This window comes from Notothenia coriiceps, unplaced genomic scaffold (genome assembly GCF_000735185.1).
Source record: "Notothenia coriiceps isolate Sejong01 unplaced genomic scaffold, NC01 NC01_scaffold00016128, whole genome shotgun sequence".
NCBI lineage: Eukaryota > Metazoa > Chordata > Actinopteri > Perciformes > Nototheniidae > Notothenia > Notothenia coriiceps.
The window spans coordinates 1-17,375 of NW_011348829.1; the positions used below are offsets into that span (position 1 = coordinate 1).

The following is a 17,375-nucleotide window of genomic DNA, read 5'->3' on the forward strand; positions in this document are numbered from 1 at the left end:
CTCCAGCCCCCACCCTCCCTGTGAGCACAGTGTGCTCTGATTGGTCGGGACGTTGTGAATCGCGCTGAGCTCCGTGGAGGTGTGGTTTCCTTGTTTAGCGATACACATCGAAACACAGCCAAACTCATCCTGAGCACACACAAAGTCACAGCCTAAGTAAAAACAATAAGTGTTGCTTGATATTGAGTAAGAAAAAGGTTGATAAACGCTGTGAGAATGGGTCTGCAGAGAGAATTTCGCCGCGATCCCAACTGTCTGTTATCAGCCTGCAGCCAGGGAGGAGAAATCAGCAGAGCTGCCTGCACTGTGTGTGTGTGAGGAAGTCCATGGATTGGTCAATTTGGACCAATCAGCGGGGGCTTAACGTAACGGCTCCGCGGACGTAACGTAACGGCTCCACGGATTGGTCCATTTGGTTCTGGGTAACGCATGACCGTATCGCGTCATAGCTCTGGGCTATTGGCCATTCCTACGTCACAATACCCAGGAAGTAAACAATGGACAATGACGAGGCGTTTTGGGTTTGGGGAGGTATTTTCTGTGTTAGAGCGTTACTCGCTACAGGGTGTACTTTGAGGATTTTGACTCTGCACACCGTTTACATGCATAAAAACCTTCATAACACAGAAGGGGACGGGTAATAACCGGAAAAGCATGACTTCAGTAAATGAACTTAGTTACTTCCCACCTCTGACTAACAAAATTGTAACACATCTTCTTAATAAGGATATTTCCCAAGCTTAGCAAAGCCAGTTAAAGAAAGCCAGTAAATATACAATAACTTTAGCAAGTAAGAATCACACAATGATATTATTAAAGTGAATGATTAAAAAACCTTTCTGTTACACTGCAGAGCAGAATATATGAGCTGGATATACGGTATCTTCAACCCTACAGTACAGCGTCAAACAGTGTCGTTTACATTTACATAATTTTTAAGGGCCACTCCACTGATTTTGCACTCGTCACATAGACAAGGTTATCTTAAACGCTAACAGATTACAAGCTATACTATGTTTAACATAGGTCATGTAAAAATTTGAATGATGTCAACAAAGTAAATATTACATTTAAATACTTCTCTTACAATTGATCTAAACTATAGGCAACATATTTGAGCAGTTTATGAAACATAAACATAAAGGTGGGGTAGGTAATTTTGGAGAAACCAGCTCGAGTGCGCTAGAATTTGAAAATACACAACCGGAAAAAATCTGCCACTTCCTTACAGAATCCCTCCTCCAACCCACGATTGCGCACATGACCAATGAGGGAGCGCAAGATAAGTTTGTGCACAGATGGAAGGCTGACAGGCAGGTGGGCCATCCAGTTATTTTAGCCGGCCCGGCTAAAATGATTGGTCGTGCTTTTTACAGTACTACGGCTTCCACAGATAGCATTTTTTAAGGATTTTTTGTCAAAGCACTTAAGATATTCATTGCCATCGGGATGTTAAGAGCATTCCATGGAATATAACAAAAAGTGTATCTCGAGCCGGTTTCTCAAACTTACCTACCCCACCTTTAACCAACCATGATAACTGTCAAATATAATTATTTTCTATTAAATGTTTCTGTGTTTTTACTGGAACAAGACTATACAATCAATATTGTAAACTGCATTTAGGCTTTTGGTTTTCTTTTCCGAAAAAATTAAAACATACAGATATAGCCTAACCCCTTTAATCGCCAACCTTTTGGTAAGTAACTTGAATTAATTACATATTTTCTCCTCAGTAAATTTACCTCAAAACAGGTGCATTTATTCGATCTCCATTCATATGTAACTATGTAGTTCCAGCACTGCACAGTACAGCCTGTAAAAGCAGTTGTATAATGCCCTCTATCATAGTGCCATTGTGATGTTATCAAGGTTATCATGGTTCCCGAAATGTATTCATTACATAGGGAATGCAGGTTTTGACACGTGCATTAAGAGTGTGAGGATGTGAGGTAAGGTCACAGTTCAGTTCTATAGTGTAGGATGCCACATTTTTGCCCATGACCCATAGGAATTGAACAACGATTGAACCGTTCTGCTGCACAGATTGTGAACATGTTGTCCCCTTGTCTTGTTTTGATAAACAGCAGACAGTGGGATAGTCTGTTTCGTTTCTTGAACTTTTGGCAGAGGGTTTGAAAAAATATTGTATCAATCAATCATTATGTGTACAACTAATGTTATTGCGTCGCTGACTCGGTTCCAAGAGCTCATGTGATAGAAATGCAGGTAAATCACAATAAATCAAGATAAGTGTGTCTCAAATGTCTAAAGAAGAGATTAAATTGCATTAATTTTTATATCCCGTATTAAGACAACCACAAATAAAGACACACTTTAACGGTTGCTGCACTATGAGGATATACTTAATCATTTATAGGTTCCCGCTTTTGTGTCTCTTGTACAGTTGAAGCTTGGAGCAAAGAGGAGATGAGATGAATAGATAGAGAATGACAGATAAGAATGAAATCTCTATGAAGGTTGCCGTCATCCAGGTCATAGGATATCTATTTTTTCTGGGTCATAGGATATCTATAACTGATATGTCCTGGAAAAATAGGATTAAATTAGGTAATGGCAAGTCCATTTTTTTGTAATACTACTAGGTGAGCAACATGAAGAAACAAAACAAATATGGTCTTTCTATAGGATCAGAAATGTGCGTTATTTGAATGTGTATGTGCCTAATTACATTTCAACCTTTCTCCTCAGTCAAGCTGTTATCACCTGCTCAGATAGTCTTACTGATTCCTGTGGGGGAAAATGAACCATGAACCTTCTTTTCGTTATATAACTTCAGTGATAGGAGGTCCCTGGGCGCCTGCCAGAGGTGTCTGTACCTTTACCTGGCCTCAGCTTCTCTCTCAGCTCCTCTGATGCTACAGCCTGTCTGTGTCACTGCTGCTGCTGCCGGGACACAAAAACAAGACAAGCTGCACACACTAGCACACACCACAGATAGAGGCAGAAGAAGAACAGGCTGCCAGCAGACAGACGGACGCACGGAGGGAAACGCACACCACCATGGGATGCTGTAACCGGAGGTGCGGGCTGATAGCTGGAGCTGTGTTTGGGGCGGTGGTGGCCATCCTGGGCGGCATCCTCATCCCAGTGGGGAAGAGTATCATTGAGGAGACAGTGGAGAAGGTAGGGTGCTCAGTTTCAACCCTGGGTGGAGAATAGGGAGTGACAGAGTGTGTGAATGTGTGTGCGGAGATCAAGGTGAATGAGGAGAAAGGAGAGGGGAGCGTTTTGGAAAGCTGCTTCAAATGGTAAACAGGGAGCTGTGAAGAAGTGTACCATGTTATCATTATCAAAGGACCTGTGATTTTATTAGACATTAAGACATTTCTTTGGCTGTTTAGACCCTTTTTCATAGCAGATGATTAACTCTTTTCAAAGGGGCAGCTGGCCTGCTGGCAGACTTGAAAGTGTGTTAAAAATAGCCTCTCTGTTTGTCTTTGGGGTTTAGGAGGTTGTTATCGAGCCTGGAACACAAGCTTATGAGAACTGGGAGAGTACAGGGGTTAGCGTGTACAGGCAGTTTTGGTTGTTAGACGTGCAAAATGCCCAGGAGGTTTTGCAGGATGGAGCAATTCCAGTGGTGGTGGAGAAAGGACCTTACACATACAGGTAAGGTTGATTTATTACTGCTATTAACAAAAGTCAGCTCCTAAATTAGCTTTTCATCACATTTAGCTGATATATAATTTAGAGGAATAGCCATTTGTATAACACAATTCAATGTCTGAGTAAGACCCTTTCCCCCACAGGACAAGATATCTTCCCAAAGAGAACATCACATTCAACCCCAATCACACCATCTCCTTCATGCTGCCACAGGGCGCCATCTTTGACCCCTCCATGTCAGTGGGAACAGAGGAAGACAAAGTCACCTCCCTCAACCTGGGCGTGGCTGTACGTGAGTGTCACCCCACTGTGTGGTGATTCCTGACTTGACTCAGCTATTCTATTAATAGTTACTATCCCTGTGCCAAAGCATGCAAAGCTGCCATGTCTAGGGTTGCTCTGGTCTGGAACCCACTCATTATGCGTGTTTACTTTTTGTGCCATATTCTATTTAAAGGGCTGAAAACTATCCAGAATGTCAGAATTACTAAGGCATAAATGCAATAGGTTCTGTATCTCCTGTGCTGTTAATCATTTTGCGACCCTTCAGATTTCACATTTGAAGCTAATGCAAAAGGCTCATTCCAGCATTTACTCTAATGACACCAACCATGTTTATCATAAATAGTTAGTTAGGTTAGATTTTCTGACTCTTCATTAAATGGTGAAGGGGTAAACATTTACTTTGAGTGGTTAAGGTTACAATGTTTTGCCAGAGTTTTTGCAAATCTACACTGCGAGTGAGCTACATAAGCTACTAAAATAGCTAATCTGTTCCAAGCCAAGACTATGCCTGAATAAAATGGTAAAATTAGCTAAATTATGATTGAAATCTGATTACAAAAAAGGTACAAATAGTACACATTTAGGCAAGTATTGTCAGATGACCTCAGGCTTATTTAAACATGTTTCAAAGATGCTGCTGTGATAGTCTGGAAAATATGATTTTTTTTATAATTGCAATCTTTGTTTTGGCTGATGTGCTTTCTCTTCAAACTTTGATAAGGCTTAAATGATGAGCATGAGCAATTCCATTTCTGTTTGCAAGTCATAAAGCAGTATCACAGTCATAAAATAGGCTTATCAACTGAGGAAACCGTTTTCCAAGCAAATTGTTATAGAACCATGTTTTTGGCTTTTATAATTGACACCATCATAGATCCCTTTTCAAATATAGGGTTATATTTTTCTGATTACATTTACAGGGAGCCTATTCTCTGGTTCCAAAACCGCTTCATGCTGTCCTGGAGAGTCTGATAAAGGCAAGCAAGTCCTCGTTGTTCCAAAACCGTACAGTTGGCGAAATGCTGTGGGGTTACTACGACCCTTTGTTGAAAGATAACATTGGCCTATTTTCACCTGTAAGTAAACCAATATTATAGCCCTACAACATGTACCCAGTGACACCTCAGAAATAATAAGATTTGCTTATTTTCTTTCCTCTAGTACAATGGTACATATGATGGCATCTACAATGTCTTTGATGGAAAGGACGACATCTCAAAAGTTGGATTTATTGACAGTTGGCGAGGAGAAAGGTGAGTCTGGGAATGAAGTATTACAATTTGAGGCCTTGATCTTTTCATCAGCTTCAATAGATATGAAGTGAGAATCCAGTTGTTTTATCAAATCAAGTTAAGGTTGCACAGATTCTGCCAGATGAGAACGCTGTTTTTTTCTAATATTTCAGGCTGTTAAATCTAAAGTTCTGTCTGACAAATTTTATTTTGTCCAACAGTGTCTTACAATTCTGGGGCGACAAGTACTGCGACATGATCAACGGGACAGGTGCGTTACGTAGAAAAAATCCATAAGACTACTCTTTGTTGAGTTCTTCTAACAAACTCCTGCAGATCTAAATAGAGATGAGTCACCTCTCTGACCTCATTTCTTCTCCCCCTTTCTCAGATGCTTCTTCATTCCCTCCCTTTTTGGACAAGAAGCCTCTGTATTTCTTCTCATCAGACATCTGCAGGTGATAAAGAGTTTCATTTTGTAGGAGCTATTTCATCTGAGGCAGTCTGACTATGCTTTGCAAACGTTAAGTAGGGCAGTAAGTGTCAACGATGGGAGATTTAACATCCTAATTAAGGAACGGCAACCATTTAAACGTTCTTTCTAGAAACCACTAGAGGTCAGAGCTTTCCAATACCAAACTATAGTCATGTACTGAAGTAAGGCAAGGCAAGTTTATTTATATAGCACCTTTCAACACAAGGCAATTCAAAGCAACAAGTTCTCCAACTCATACGACCGAATAGGCCGATTGTTCAGGCCCAATTATTACGACCAAATATGTCGTTTGTTCAAGAATAAAACCAATGATCAAATGATTTAACAGTGATATCTGCATAGTTACTCAACTGTTGAAAAACTACTTTTTCAATGATTTTACCTAGAAATGGCAGGTTTGATATGGGCCTTTAATTGTTCATTACTGAAGCATCTAGATTATTCTTTTTTAAGAGCGGTTTAATGACTGCAGTTTTCAGGGCCTGTGGAAAAACACCTGAGTGAAGAGATGTGTTTACTATGTGAAGTAGACCTGAGGCCATGCAAGGAAAAACATTTTTGAAAAATTCTGTTGGAATAATATCAAGGGAGCAGGAGGAGGATTTCAGAAGTTGTATAATGTCCTCTAGGTTTTTATCATTAATCAGATGGAAGAGTGTCATGGTGTTTGAATTGATTTTAGGTGGACACAGGCAGTGCTTGAATTGGAATAAAAAAAGGTGCCAGTACTCTAAATCAGCAACTGTTAAGTCAATTTATTTATACAGCCCAAAACAAGAATTTGGCTCAAAGTCATAGTAGCCTATATCCATAATGCTGGTGGGTTTGTCTCTTTACTGTATATTTTAGAAAGGCTCACTGTACTTAAAAAAAATGACTCAGGGTGCATCTGAGATTAGAGGGGGTGCAGTGGTAAAGTGCTATTTTTATAAGTGGGGAGTGGATCTAGCAAAAGATTTTTAATATTGAAGTTAAAAGCATCAATCTGGTGCACTTTGAGAGCAACATTAAGAGATCTATGGATACCTCTCAAAATCCATATGAAACAACTGTAAACAGATTTACTTTTTCTTTATGGATATAAAAGAAAGTAAAGCCTGACTCCTACAGGCGGCTGGTTAAATGACTCCTCGTCCCAGAGTACACTCACCATCTTTCAGCAGGAAAGGAGAGAGGGAATCCTTGTCCGGCGACAACTGCTGTCTTTTCGCACTATTATTAAGCCACGCTAACATTTTCTAAATGCTAACGTTATGTGATGTATTTTCTGCTCTAGTCTATCGCTGCGGCGCGTCATAGATGCGTCATGAGATGCGTCATGAGATGCGTCATGAGATGCGTCATGCCGGCTGGGCATATTTGTTGACGTGCCGCCGGCGGCCGGTGGCTGAGTACCGGCATTTTACTGAGCACCGGCACCTTGCCACACATGGGTAAAAATCAGAAGTGCCGGTACTGCGTACCGGTGAGTACCGGCCCAATTCAAGCACTGGACACAGGGACAACACATTTGCTGTACCTGATACAGAGGCACTGACCGCTTGTCTAATTTTCTGAATTTTGTCAGTGAAGAAGGAGGCAAAGTCATTGCAGGCCCTGGTGGATAGAAATTCAGAGGCTATTGACACTGGGGGGTTAGTTAGTCTGTCGACAGTAGCAAATAAGGCACGTGCGTTGTTTTTGTGTTTGGTAATTATGTCAGAGAAGAAAGACTGTCGTGCATTTTTCAATTCCAAATTATAAAAGCCAAGTCTTTCTTTATAGATTTCAAAATAAACCTGGAGATTTGTTTTTCGCCACCTACGTTCAGCTTTTCGACACTCTTTTTTCTGTTTTCACGGTCATGGCCTTTCTCCATGGAGATAAATAAGTTGCATAGTAGAGCCCAAATATGACTGGGAACAGGAGGTGAGTCTGTGTTCTGTCTGTCTTCAGGTCTGTGTCAGCTGGCTTTGAGCAGAGCATGGATCTGAAAGGGATTAAAGTGTATCGCTACGTTCTCCAGCCAAACACCCTAGCCTCTCCAAAGGTCAATCCAGACAACCAATGTTTCTGCAGAAACGAAGTGATCACCAAGAATTGTACCTTGGCTGGAGTTCTTGACATGAGCTCTTGTCAAGCAGGTCAGTTTGCATTTGTTCAGGCCAGGCATCCCAAAACGTTCTACTACTGTTGTATCAGTGTGCTCAAGCAGCTTGATATTAAAAACTGTCTGTTTAACTGCCATTTGAACAGGGAGACCTATCTATATCTCTCTGGCCCACTTTCTTGGTGGCAGTAAGTCCCTACTTGAAAACGTGAAGGGCCTCAACCCCAACGAGAAGCACCATGGCACCTACTTGGACGTGGAACCAGTAAGAGTTTCTCATCTTTGGGATTTTTGACTTTTAGCGGCAACAACTGTAATGCTAATATTATTTGTTGTGTATTTCCACCAGACCACCGGATTCACCTTGAGGTTTGCCAAGAGAATTCAAGTGAACATGATGTATGGACCATCAAACGTCATCACGTATGTTCTTTACACTTTTAAAAGAAAAGATGATTACTCTTATTTCCATTCTTGTGTTAAATGGGAAGATTGAGACCACTCATGTCTGAATGTTGAAGCTAAATCCAAGATACAGTTAGCTTAATATAGTATAAAGACTGAGAGCAGGGGATACAAGATAGTCTGCATTTGTTAAGTTTATTGAAATGTTTTTTAAAATACGAAGTGGTAGTTTATCAGGGCAGGGGTCATCCCAATTTCCCAGGGTCCTATGTTCTCCATATAAACATCAGAAGAGATTAGTAAGGGCTATCCCACAGTTCAAATTAGACAAGAAAGGGACACGGCAGGAAAATGCAGTTTGAAGGTATAAATGGTGTTAACAAGCGTAGAAATATCAATGTCTAAAATCAAGAAGGTCAAGGTCTTGCACCGGATTTTGAGGCCGTAGGTTTCAAGGAGTATAACATCATGAGACTTTAAGTTTACAGATGGGTGTTTTCAACATATTGATCCAGGGAAATATAGATTAAATATTTAACCCACTTAGATTTGCTTCTACAGAGGTTATGTGCCAACTAATTATTTCGCATTGCATGGACTGCTAAGCTAACCGCTAACCGGCTGCTGACTGAGGCTTCGTTTTACCTAACAGACATGAGACATGGTGTGTCTGCTATTCACTCAAGAGTCACAGATACCAGTACTTTTTTACAAAATGTCAAACCTTTTTGTTTAAGATAAGATGGTACTTTATTGATCCCAATTTGGGGAGTTTGCACATTATTTCTGTCAAACAACGCAAAATCAAAAGGAAAAGTTTGAGACATCATGCTCTGAATACCAACTAATGAACTCTTTATCTGCAGGGTGCTTAAGAAAGTCAAGGATTATACCATATTCCCTCTTGTTTGGATGAATGAGGTAAGATAAAAGCCCTGCAGTCATGAAGTTCAGAGTGTTCACTCAGGGTGCACGATAATGAGTCACACTTTCTCTGTCTCAATCTGTGAAACCAGACTGCTTCTGTGGATGACGCGACAGCGGACATGTTGAAGAAGGAGCTCATCACCCGTATCGAAATGTTGGACATAATACAGAAGGCACTGCTGGGCACCGGGGTGGCCATCTTTGTGCTGTGTCTCATTTCCTACTGCGTGGTGAGGAGAAACCAAAGCAAGATTGTGTAAATGAATCGGACAGAAGTGTGATGAGTGCAGGTTGCAGAGCAAAGTGCGTTTAAGCTGCTACAGGACATCAAACCTTTTGATATAGAATTGCACTTTTTTGTAATTTCTGTGTTATTTATAATGTCATACTTCCTTTGATACCAGGGGAATACTGTGATTTTATAAAGCTTGAGAGCTTTGCTAGGTTTAATTTCAAATGCAAACACTAAAATTAACTGTATCAGGGATCTTCCAAGGGAGAGCAGATGGAGAATCCTCTTTAGTGTCAGGTTATAAATCTGCACAGAGGAGAAATGGGTTTGTTTGACATCCTTGGCAAGAATTGTACGATTCTAATATTGCGCAAATGTTTGTATACTTTGCTGAAATAGTGTCTTCAAAATGAATAAAAGCTGACAAAGATCTTCTCATTGGGTTTTCTTTATGCCTACTGGATTGTTCCTGCCCGGCAACAGTCTTGGTCCAAAATACATCTGCTGAAACAAACCTCTGCATTGTACACGCTGAAGAAAAAATTCCTCTACACCTTAAGAGGCTCATAAATCAAAAAGAGTTATAAAATGTGCTGGGGGATGATTACAGTGGTTTTGAATGGTACTTGGGTTTGTTTGGTGAGAAAGCAGTATTTCTGCCCAGCAGGAGGCCTCTTTTGGCTTTTATGGGTTTTAAATGACCCTCTGCAGCCTCCTGGGTGTCTTTCATTCTACTGTCGGGTCCATTATAATGGAGTGTTTCATTGGGATTAAAACATCCCTTCCTGGTGGTGGTGCAATGTCTCCCCTCTTAGGCTTCTGAGTAGTTTCAAACTTTGGGAAATGTATCTATTCTTTTGTTTTTTGGGAACTTTTACAGATGATCAATACACCTCGCTATGTTTTGTTACCTTGGTACAGAGCCAGGGTACATGTTTCCAGGCTTTATGCTAAACTAAGCTAAGCTAGGCTAAGCTAAGGATTGTAACTTCATATTTACTATACAGACGTGAGAGGTATCAATCTTCTCATCTGACTCTCAGCAAGTAAAGCAAATGTCCACAAATCACATTGTGTGTGACTGTACCTCTAAAGGGAAATCATAATAAGCTGTCATAGCATCATATGGGCCACGTTGGACCATTTAAGTAAACTGCGGGATGATGTATTGGCCAGTAACAGAGAAAGTTAATATTTTAAGCAAAAATATTAATAACATTTTCTGACAATAAAAAGCATGATTTTCTTGTAAAATTGAGATTTATCGGAACAGATTTATTCAGGCTATCATGACATTAATAAATAGAAATACATATGTTTCATAACACTGAAATGATACTGAGTTGACATGATGCTGATCACACAGCTTTATGAAATGCAGAGCAGATGTCTGTTTAGAGGAAAGTAAGGACAAGAGTATTTTCTCAAGATAAAAACAATACCGTATGTCTCTGCAATTTGCAGATACAGTCATAGTTGGTGAAATATGTTGAAAGTATATACACTTTTTCACAAACATCTGCACAACATTAAATTAAAAGGACACAAACAAAAATATACTCTGTACACAAGCAACAAATAATTTCTATCTACATTAACTACCATTCTGAAAAAAAAAGTCTATTCACATATGTCAATTAACTATTTTCTGTGTCCACTTGGCTGAATGTGGAAAATGTGAAATCCAAAGAAGGATATTGTCACGTTTCAGCATCTACGTGTTGATGTAAACTATGCTGTAAAAATAAAAATGTGCGTATCTGTTAGTTAATCATATCTAATCCAGGAGAGGATTAACATTACCGATGAATTTCTATAAACATGCTTCTGTACTAGAAACCAGAGAAGAAGAAGAAAATATGCAGCTGAATTACGGTGAGGCATATTCTCTTACATGTACATTTGATTAATAGATTCACAGGATTTCATATGATGTTGAGTATATTACTTCTATTTCTACCATAAACCCTGGATGTTAAATTTGGCCTTTGAACTAATTCCTTTTTAACTTACAGCGCTGTAATATAACACTTTTTATTGGGTCTACTTTCCATCTGTTCCTTGTGTTAACAGTGCTATTGTGGACAGTCAGGCAGTCAACCCATGAGAAAAACTTTTTCTCACTAAAGGACTTTTTATTACCCTACAGTATGTGTTGCCACAAAGCAATTTTAGCCATTTCTCCTGAACAGAAAACACTTTTCTAGTTTAAGTAAATACAGAAAGGTGAGTAGAATCTAATAAAATACTAATATTACTCTTGGAGAGGGCGCTCACTCTAAAGCATGCAGCAGTCTCCCTTTGTCCCTTTTCAATCTATTTTATTTACTATCATGATTTTTCGAATTACCAATCCCTCCATATCAAATTCATTGTGAGATAATATCCAGCTAGTCCAATTTCCCCTCTAATATCTAAAATATGATAAGATCATTGACCGTAGCTGCATCTCAAGGTGTATTATCATAAGCAATAGCAGCTTAGACCCAAGGTTATTAGTGGCACTCATAACAGAGCCGTTACCGTCTGTTGTGACTGCGACGGCAAATTAGTTGATAGTGGGTGTCTTTGCGTGTGTATTAGTGTATGTCACAGCCATCTGGTCACCGTACCTCATGCAAGAAAAAAAGCCTGGATAACAACTCCCCACACCCACCTCTGTTTTTTTTTTTACTGTCCATCCAGTGCAGTTTGAGATGAGAGTTCGAAAATGTGAGGGTCTGGAAACAGAAAGGTGTTAGCGTCAGTTTGTGCACCTTGCTGTGTCAGACCTCTGGGAGGTGGTTGCGGCGGTTGCGGCTCTTCCTCCGGTCCAGCAGGGGCTTCAGTTTGGCCAGGTCCCCCCTGAGAGGGCTAGGCGGCGGGGGCTGCTGCTGCCTCTGCTGGAGGTTCTGCAGCTGCTTCCTCTCTTTGCAGTACTGTTGAACAGCCAGGCTCTCTGACGGACTGAAGGCAGACAGAAGGACCTTAGGGTGCAGCATGCTGGCCCAGGCCCAGGGAGACTGCTGTTTGTCCGTCAGCACGCTCACCATTGCCTCGCTCAGTACCCGCAGGCGAATCTTGGCGACGGTGCGCTTGAAGCGGTTCTCGGTGGTCAGGCAGTAGTAGAGGCCCTGGTCGGACATCTGGACGGAGCGGATGAGGAGGCCGTGCTCCGTGGAGAGGACACGCTCACTCAGCTTCACCTGAGGGCGGCACAGTTAGGTCATAATCACACACATGGTTTGCGGCAGAGAATTGGAAAATATTCAAAATTATTTAAATTGCCATACAACAGGTGACTACAATGGTGTTTTAGGTACAACAATTCCTAGATAAAGGTCCATTTATAAAGCACATTTTAAAGTCGTGTTAAAGAGGTACATTTTGTTGAAAAATGAAAAAAAAACATTTATGAGATAAATAAGTAAAACATTTCCAAGAAATTGTTTAAAAAACTAATGTCACAACAGGATTCAGAAAAGCTTGTCCATGCTTTTATCTTCAGTAAACTCGACTACTGCAATAGTGTATTCACAGGGCTGACAAAATCTATCAGAAAGCTGCAGCTGATTCAGAACGCTGCTCGAGTCCTCACTAACATTAAAAGAGTGGATCACATCAGTCCGGTTCTGAAATCTTTACACTGGCTTCCTGTCAGCCAAATAATTTATTTTTAAAGTACTATTGCTAGTTTCTAAATCACTAAATGGTTTAGGACCAAAGTATATTAACGATCTCCTACATAATTATGAACCATCAAGGTGTCTCATGTCTTCTGGGACGGATCTGCTCTCGGGTCCGAGAGTAAGAACAAAACATGGAAAAGCTGCGTTTAGCTATTATGCCCCGACAATCTGGAACAAACTGCCCGAATCATGCACGTCTGCAGAAACTCTTACTATTTTCAAATCGAGACTGAAAACATATCTTTTTGCTGCTGCTTTTAATTGAGCTGTTCATATTTGCACTACAGTATGCCATTTAAACATGTATTCTATACATGTTGTGTTTATTTTATTATCTTTACTTTGTAATGCCTGTCATAAAATGCCACAGACTGTATTTATTCTTAAAATGTCTTTTCATTTATTTTGTAAAGCACTTTGAATTGTCGCATGCTGAAAAGTGCTATACTGTATAAATAAACTTGCCTTGCCTTGCGGCATTTGGGAATATTCTCTATTTTATTTTACTTGTGACCTTAATGACAGTTGTAACTGACGTGGAAAATAACATGAATAAATACTAAACTCAGATTTAAGGGTCTCTATCATTATTGATTCAATATGACCTGCCTGTCTTTCAGTATTGTCACATCTGATGTTGATTGGAAAAGGCAAAATGGGCTCTCTTCATTCAATGTAAGTTATATGTTACAATTGTAAATGCCACAGCATTCTCTGTAGAAATTGTATGTGTGGTTGCTGCAGAAAATCTGCAGTTGAAATTGTTGAATCACTGAAATAAGTTGAAATGGCAGCAATAGTGGAGGTGATGAAAGTAGCTGAAATGTTTTGATTGTTAACTATTTCAAATAACTGTCGCTGACATTCTAAATGCAACAGTTTATTCCTTTTTTCCACTGACCACTCTATAATCAGCCAGGCATTAGATTGGAGAAGTCTCCATAATTACACACCATAAAACTAAAGTGATTTATTTCAATGCCAACTTATTTTCTCATGGGAAACGGCTATAAAACGCCCATTACTCTGAGTACACCGGAGAACTGAGAGCTAAATCCACAAAAGATGTTTCATTATTTAATCTTTCACAGCCTTTCAAGGGGTTAAAAAGGGTGTCAAATATTTGTAACATTTTTCCCCGCGGAGAATTCAGTCATTAGTAAAAGTCCTTATCGAGTTAGATCTGTATCACTTCTACGTGTTCACCGTGTAATTCCTCAGGCAAGTCCAGATAAAGCGGTGAGCTCATTTAATTGCCATGTCACGTTTAATGTTTAACCATCTGACCAAACAACCAAAAGGAAGTTTAATCGGATACATCTCGTAGGGATTTTTATTGTATTTAATCTTACATATGACACATGCTGTGCTGTTGACTTTGACCTTTCTGAATGTCAAACTGACCTCTTTCCTCCTGTCGTTGTCCCTTTGAATGAGCCAGCGAATGGATGCCTGAGGAGACTTGGGAAGACACTCGAGGAAAGTGGTGTTGTTTTTCACACCGTACTGCGTCATCTCCACTGCGTTTCTGTATTCTAACACACACACAAACACACACAAACACAGAGTCAGGGGAGTCACGTCAGACGTCACTTGCCGACAGACACAAATCCCACAGATGGACTCAAATCTGTCTCAAGTCCCAACTGTGAGGGAAATGTTGACACGGAGCTTAGTTCGGCCACCAGCTGCACAACCAAACCTCCCACACAGATTTATTCAGTTTCTACACACTGTAAAAAATTACTTTCAATGCATCAGAGCAACACCATTTCGTCTAATTTACAGTGTCGTTTTGTTGCAGGTAACTGGTTCATCACTTAGCTGGATGTATGACAGGGTTGTGACTAATTAGACGTAATGGCCATATTGTTGGTTCCCCAAGCTCGTTGAAATTCACCTCGTTTGTAGTTTAAATATCTAAACTGTTCATGAAAATGGGGCACTCTCCTACTATTTAACTGCACCTTGGTAATGCCACTATGTGAATATTAAACACATTTTTTGTAAGGGGTGATCAGCAGTACCTGGACTCACAAAAAAGCAAAAAAAGCCCTGGACTGAGACAAAAAAAATCATACAGAAAAACAACTATAATCCAAAAAGTAACAATTAATATTTTGCCATTCAAAGATTAACTATTTAAAATTGAAGATATGTTCCTGATGAATGTGAATCTATGTTGTTTAAGTATCTCTCTAACATTAGAAATGTTCTACAAAAACTGTACATAACATCAGTAAATATTTGGAGCTGCATACTTCTTTTACACCTAAAATCGAACTAAAAACAAGCTGAAAAGTAAAACACATTTTAAACTTATACATTAGTTAAGGCTAACAGGCTAGCTAACTGTTACCTATTGAGAACTAACAACATTAGCATTCATTTGGATTGGAGTTATGGCCACCTGATGAATGTAAAGTCATTTTTTAGTAGTGTTAACTCTTTCTGCTAAGCCTTTATAGCTATTAGCATACATCAACTACATGCTAATATTGCATCCTGCCTAGTGCTGGGCAGTTAGCTTTACTAAACCCTTAGCAAAAAGATGCTAAGCTCCTTAGAGCTGAGGGAAAAAGTAAAGTTGGGTAATAATTCTTTGTGGGTTTGTCAGCTTTCACATTAAACAGTCATTTGAACCTTAGGCTATATCTTTCTTATCAGTAGTGGTATAATTTTTCACATGCATGCTTCGGCAAAAACTAAATGTCAGTTTATCACTCTGCATCAAGATGTATTACTGTAGATAATTGTAAAACTTATCATTGTGAGTTGTATGACCCCTTCTCTCTCTATGGCGTGATAGACACTGGGTTTTATTTGTTAAAGCAATTAAAGATTATTTTAACCCTTTTTGTTGCTATCGTAATGTCTTTTAATATGGGCCTATCAAACACTCAAAAGATTGGATTTTGTTCCAGGTTCCAGCTGTTGTTTTAACTCAGCTATTTTGTAAATTAGCTCCTTACCATAATATATTTCAGAATTAAAATAAAGATATACCTTTCAGATTAAATCCTCTGCATTGAGTGAGTGGATTTCCATGCATAATGTCCTGCCGTCTGCTTCTCCTGAAAAAAAGAGAAAGAAAATAGCAGTGAGTATAAATATACTATTGCTCAGAAAAAAATACATAACCCTTCTCCTCACATGATCATCTCATTAATTCCGTGGAAGAAGCAGTCAGTGCCAAAACAATAAGAGGAAAATCTGACTGTTATTCCACTCGGTGATGCAAACTCATATCAAACAGCTTGAGGAAGAGAGCACGTAAACACCTCACACACTTCAGACACATTTTCCACAGGAAAACAGCGTCTGCGCTTTTGTTCTGGGACCAAACTAAACTTGACCTGTGTCTGACTGGAATGTCAAGAGACACACAGCCGGTCCTTAAAGAGACCAGAGAGGTATCGCTTCAGAGGCGAGGTGTCACTCATACCTTCTTGTCTGTGTTATGTCTAGCAGACTGAGGGAAATAACGAAAGTAAAACTAGTGACATATTTACATTGAAGTGTGCACTGAAGGATCTTTAGGCCCTCACAAGATGTAAGCAGCCCCTTTCTATTCTTGTTCAACATATTTTTCCATCTGTTGCCTACAACCAATATGCTGTACAGTGGTTGATCATATTTGTTGGAAGCTCACATTAACTAGATTGCAATAGCAATTGGGAAAAAGTGAACTGAAAACAGTACACTATTCAAAAATCTGCACTATGCTAATGTTTATGTACCACTTTGAAATAGCTGCCTTTATGAATGGGCTCTTTATCAACACCTGTCAGCACTTATTAACTCTGAGGGGCCTCAGAGAGTTTCTTGTCCTTGGGCAACACTGAATACTTCTTAGATTGAAATGTAAAGATACTGAATACTGGCACCAAACTGAAGTTGAGGGCCCTAAAGCTGTAAACCATTGGGTACCTTTTGCTGGTGGGATAGAAGCGCGAGCAGCTGAGTCCGTCCCAGGCGCAGTAGGGGTCTCTGGCGAGGCAGCAGTCAGCGCAAGCCGAGCCGTAAGCGTGACAACGGTGCAGGGAGACCTGTGAGACCCCGAACTCGGAGCTGACGTACAGCTGTTGCTATAAAGTAAACAGTTCAAATGTCAGCAGTCCTGTTTGTCTTAATAAGTGGTCGGCTGACAGGAAAATGAGGCAGAGCACCGAAACAATTATGACTTATTATTTCCTTGCCCTTGGGGGGCTTATTATGCACAAGAGATTTCTGTTTCGTGCATTACATAGTAGCCACAGACAATGAAAAACATATTAAAACAATAAAACTGCACTTGAAATGTGAGGTGAGCATAGTTTGGCACTTACTTTTTTTGAGGATATTCTCAAGTTTGTAACAGAAGCTTGATTCTGAAAAATAGGACACATAAGAGCCAAGTTCAGAGGTTTTC

The 17,375-nt window shown here is 39.9% G+C and overlaps 2 protein-coding genes across 3 annotated transcripts in view; one reads left to right on the forward strand and one right to left on the reverse strand.

The window, feature by feature from the left end:
- The first annotated feature begins 2,868 nt into the window (after positions 1 to 2,868).
- Positions 2,869 to 9,730, forward strand: cd36 (CD36 molecule (CD36 blood group)). Of its 2 annotated transcripts, XM_010775762.1 has the most exons (12): positions 2,869 to 3,147; positions 3,473 to 3,633; positions 3,774 to 3,918; positions 4,836 to 4,991; positions 5,077 to 5,168; positions 5,369 to 5,418; positions 5,539 to 5,605; positions 7,579 to 7,766; positions 7,879 to 7,997; positions 8,082 to 8,155; positions 9,004 to 9,058; positions 9,154 to 9,730. In XM_010775762.1, the coding sequence occupies exons 1-12, from the start codon at positions 3,025 to 3,027 to the stop codon at positions 9,322 to 9,324; spliced, it is 1,401 nt and encodes a 466-aa protein (XP_010774064.1). In that variant the 5' UTR covers positions 2,869 to 3,024; the 3' UTR covers positions 9,325 to 9,730. The 2 variants fall into 2 exon arrangements, with proteins under 2 accessions (XP_010774064.1, XP_010774065.1); XM_010775763.1 differs by lacking the exon at positions 2,869 to 3,147 and having other exon boundaries at positions 3,482 to 3,633; positions 3,774 to 3,922.
- Positions 9,731 to 10,550: 820 nt separating this feature from the next.
- The window catches only part of sema3c (sema domain, immunoglobulin domain (Ig), short basic domain, secreted, (semaphorin) 3C), a 35,883-nt gene continuing 29,058 nt past the window's right edge, over positions 10,551 to 17,375 (reverse strand). Inside the window, exons 14-18 of the mRNA XM_010775764.1 lie at positions 17,293 to 17,334; positions 16,895 to 17,052; positions 15,971 to 16,038; positions 14,369 to 14,499; positions 10,551 to 12,481 (exon numbers count right to left, since the gene is read on the reverse strand). Coding sequence (XP_010774066.1) covers positions 12,062 to 12,481; positions 14,369 to 14,499; positions 15,971 to 16,038; positions 16,895 to 17,052; positions 17,293 to 17,334 — 819 coding nt within the window. The 3' untranslated portion in view covers positions 10,551 to 12,061. The remainder of the gene's footprint in view (positions 12,482 to 14,368; positions 14,500 to 15,970; positions 16,039 to 16,894; positions 17,053 to 17,292; positions 17,335 to 17,375) is intronic.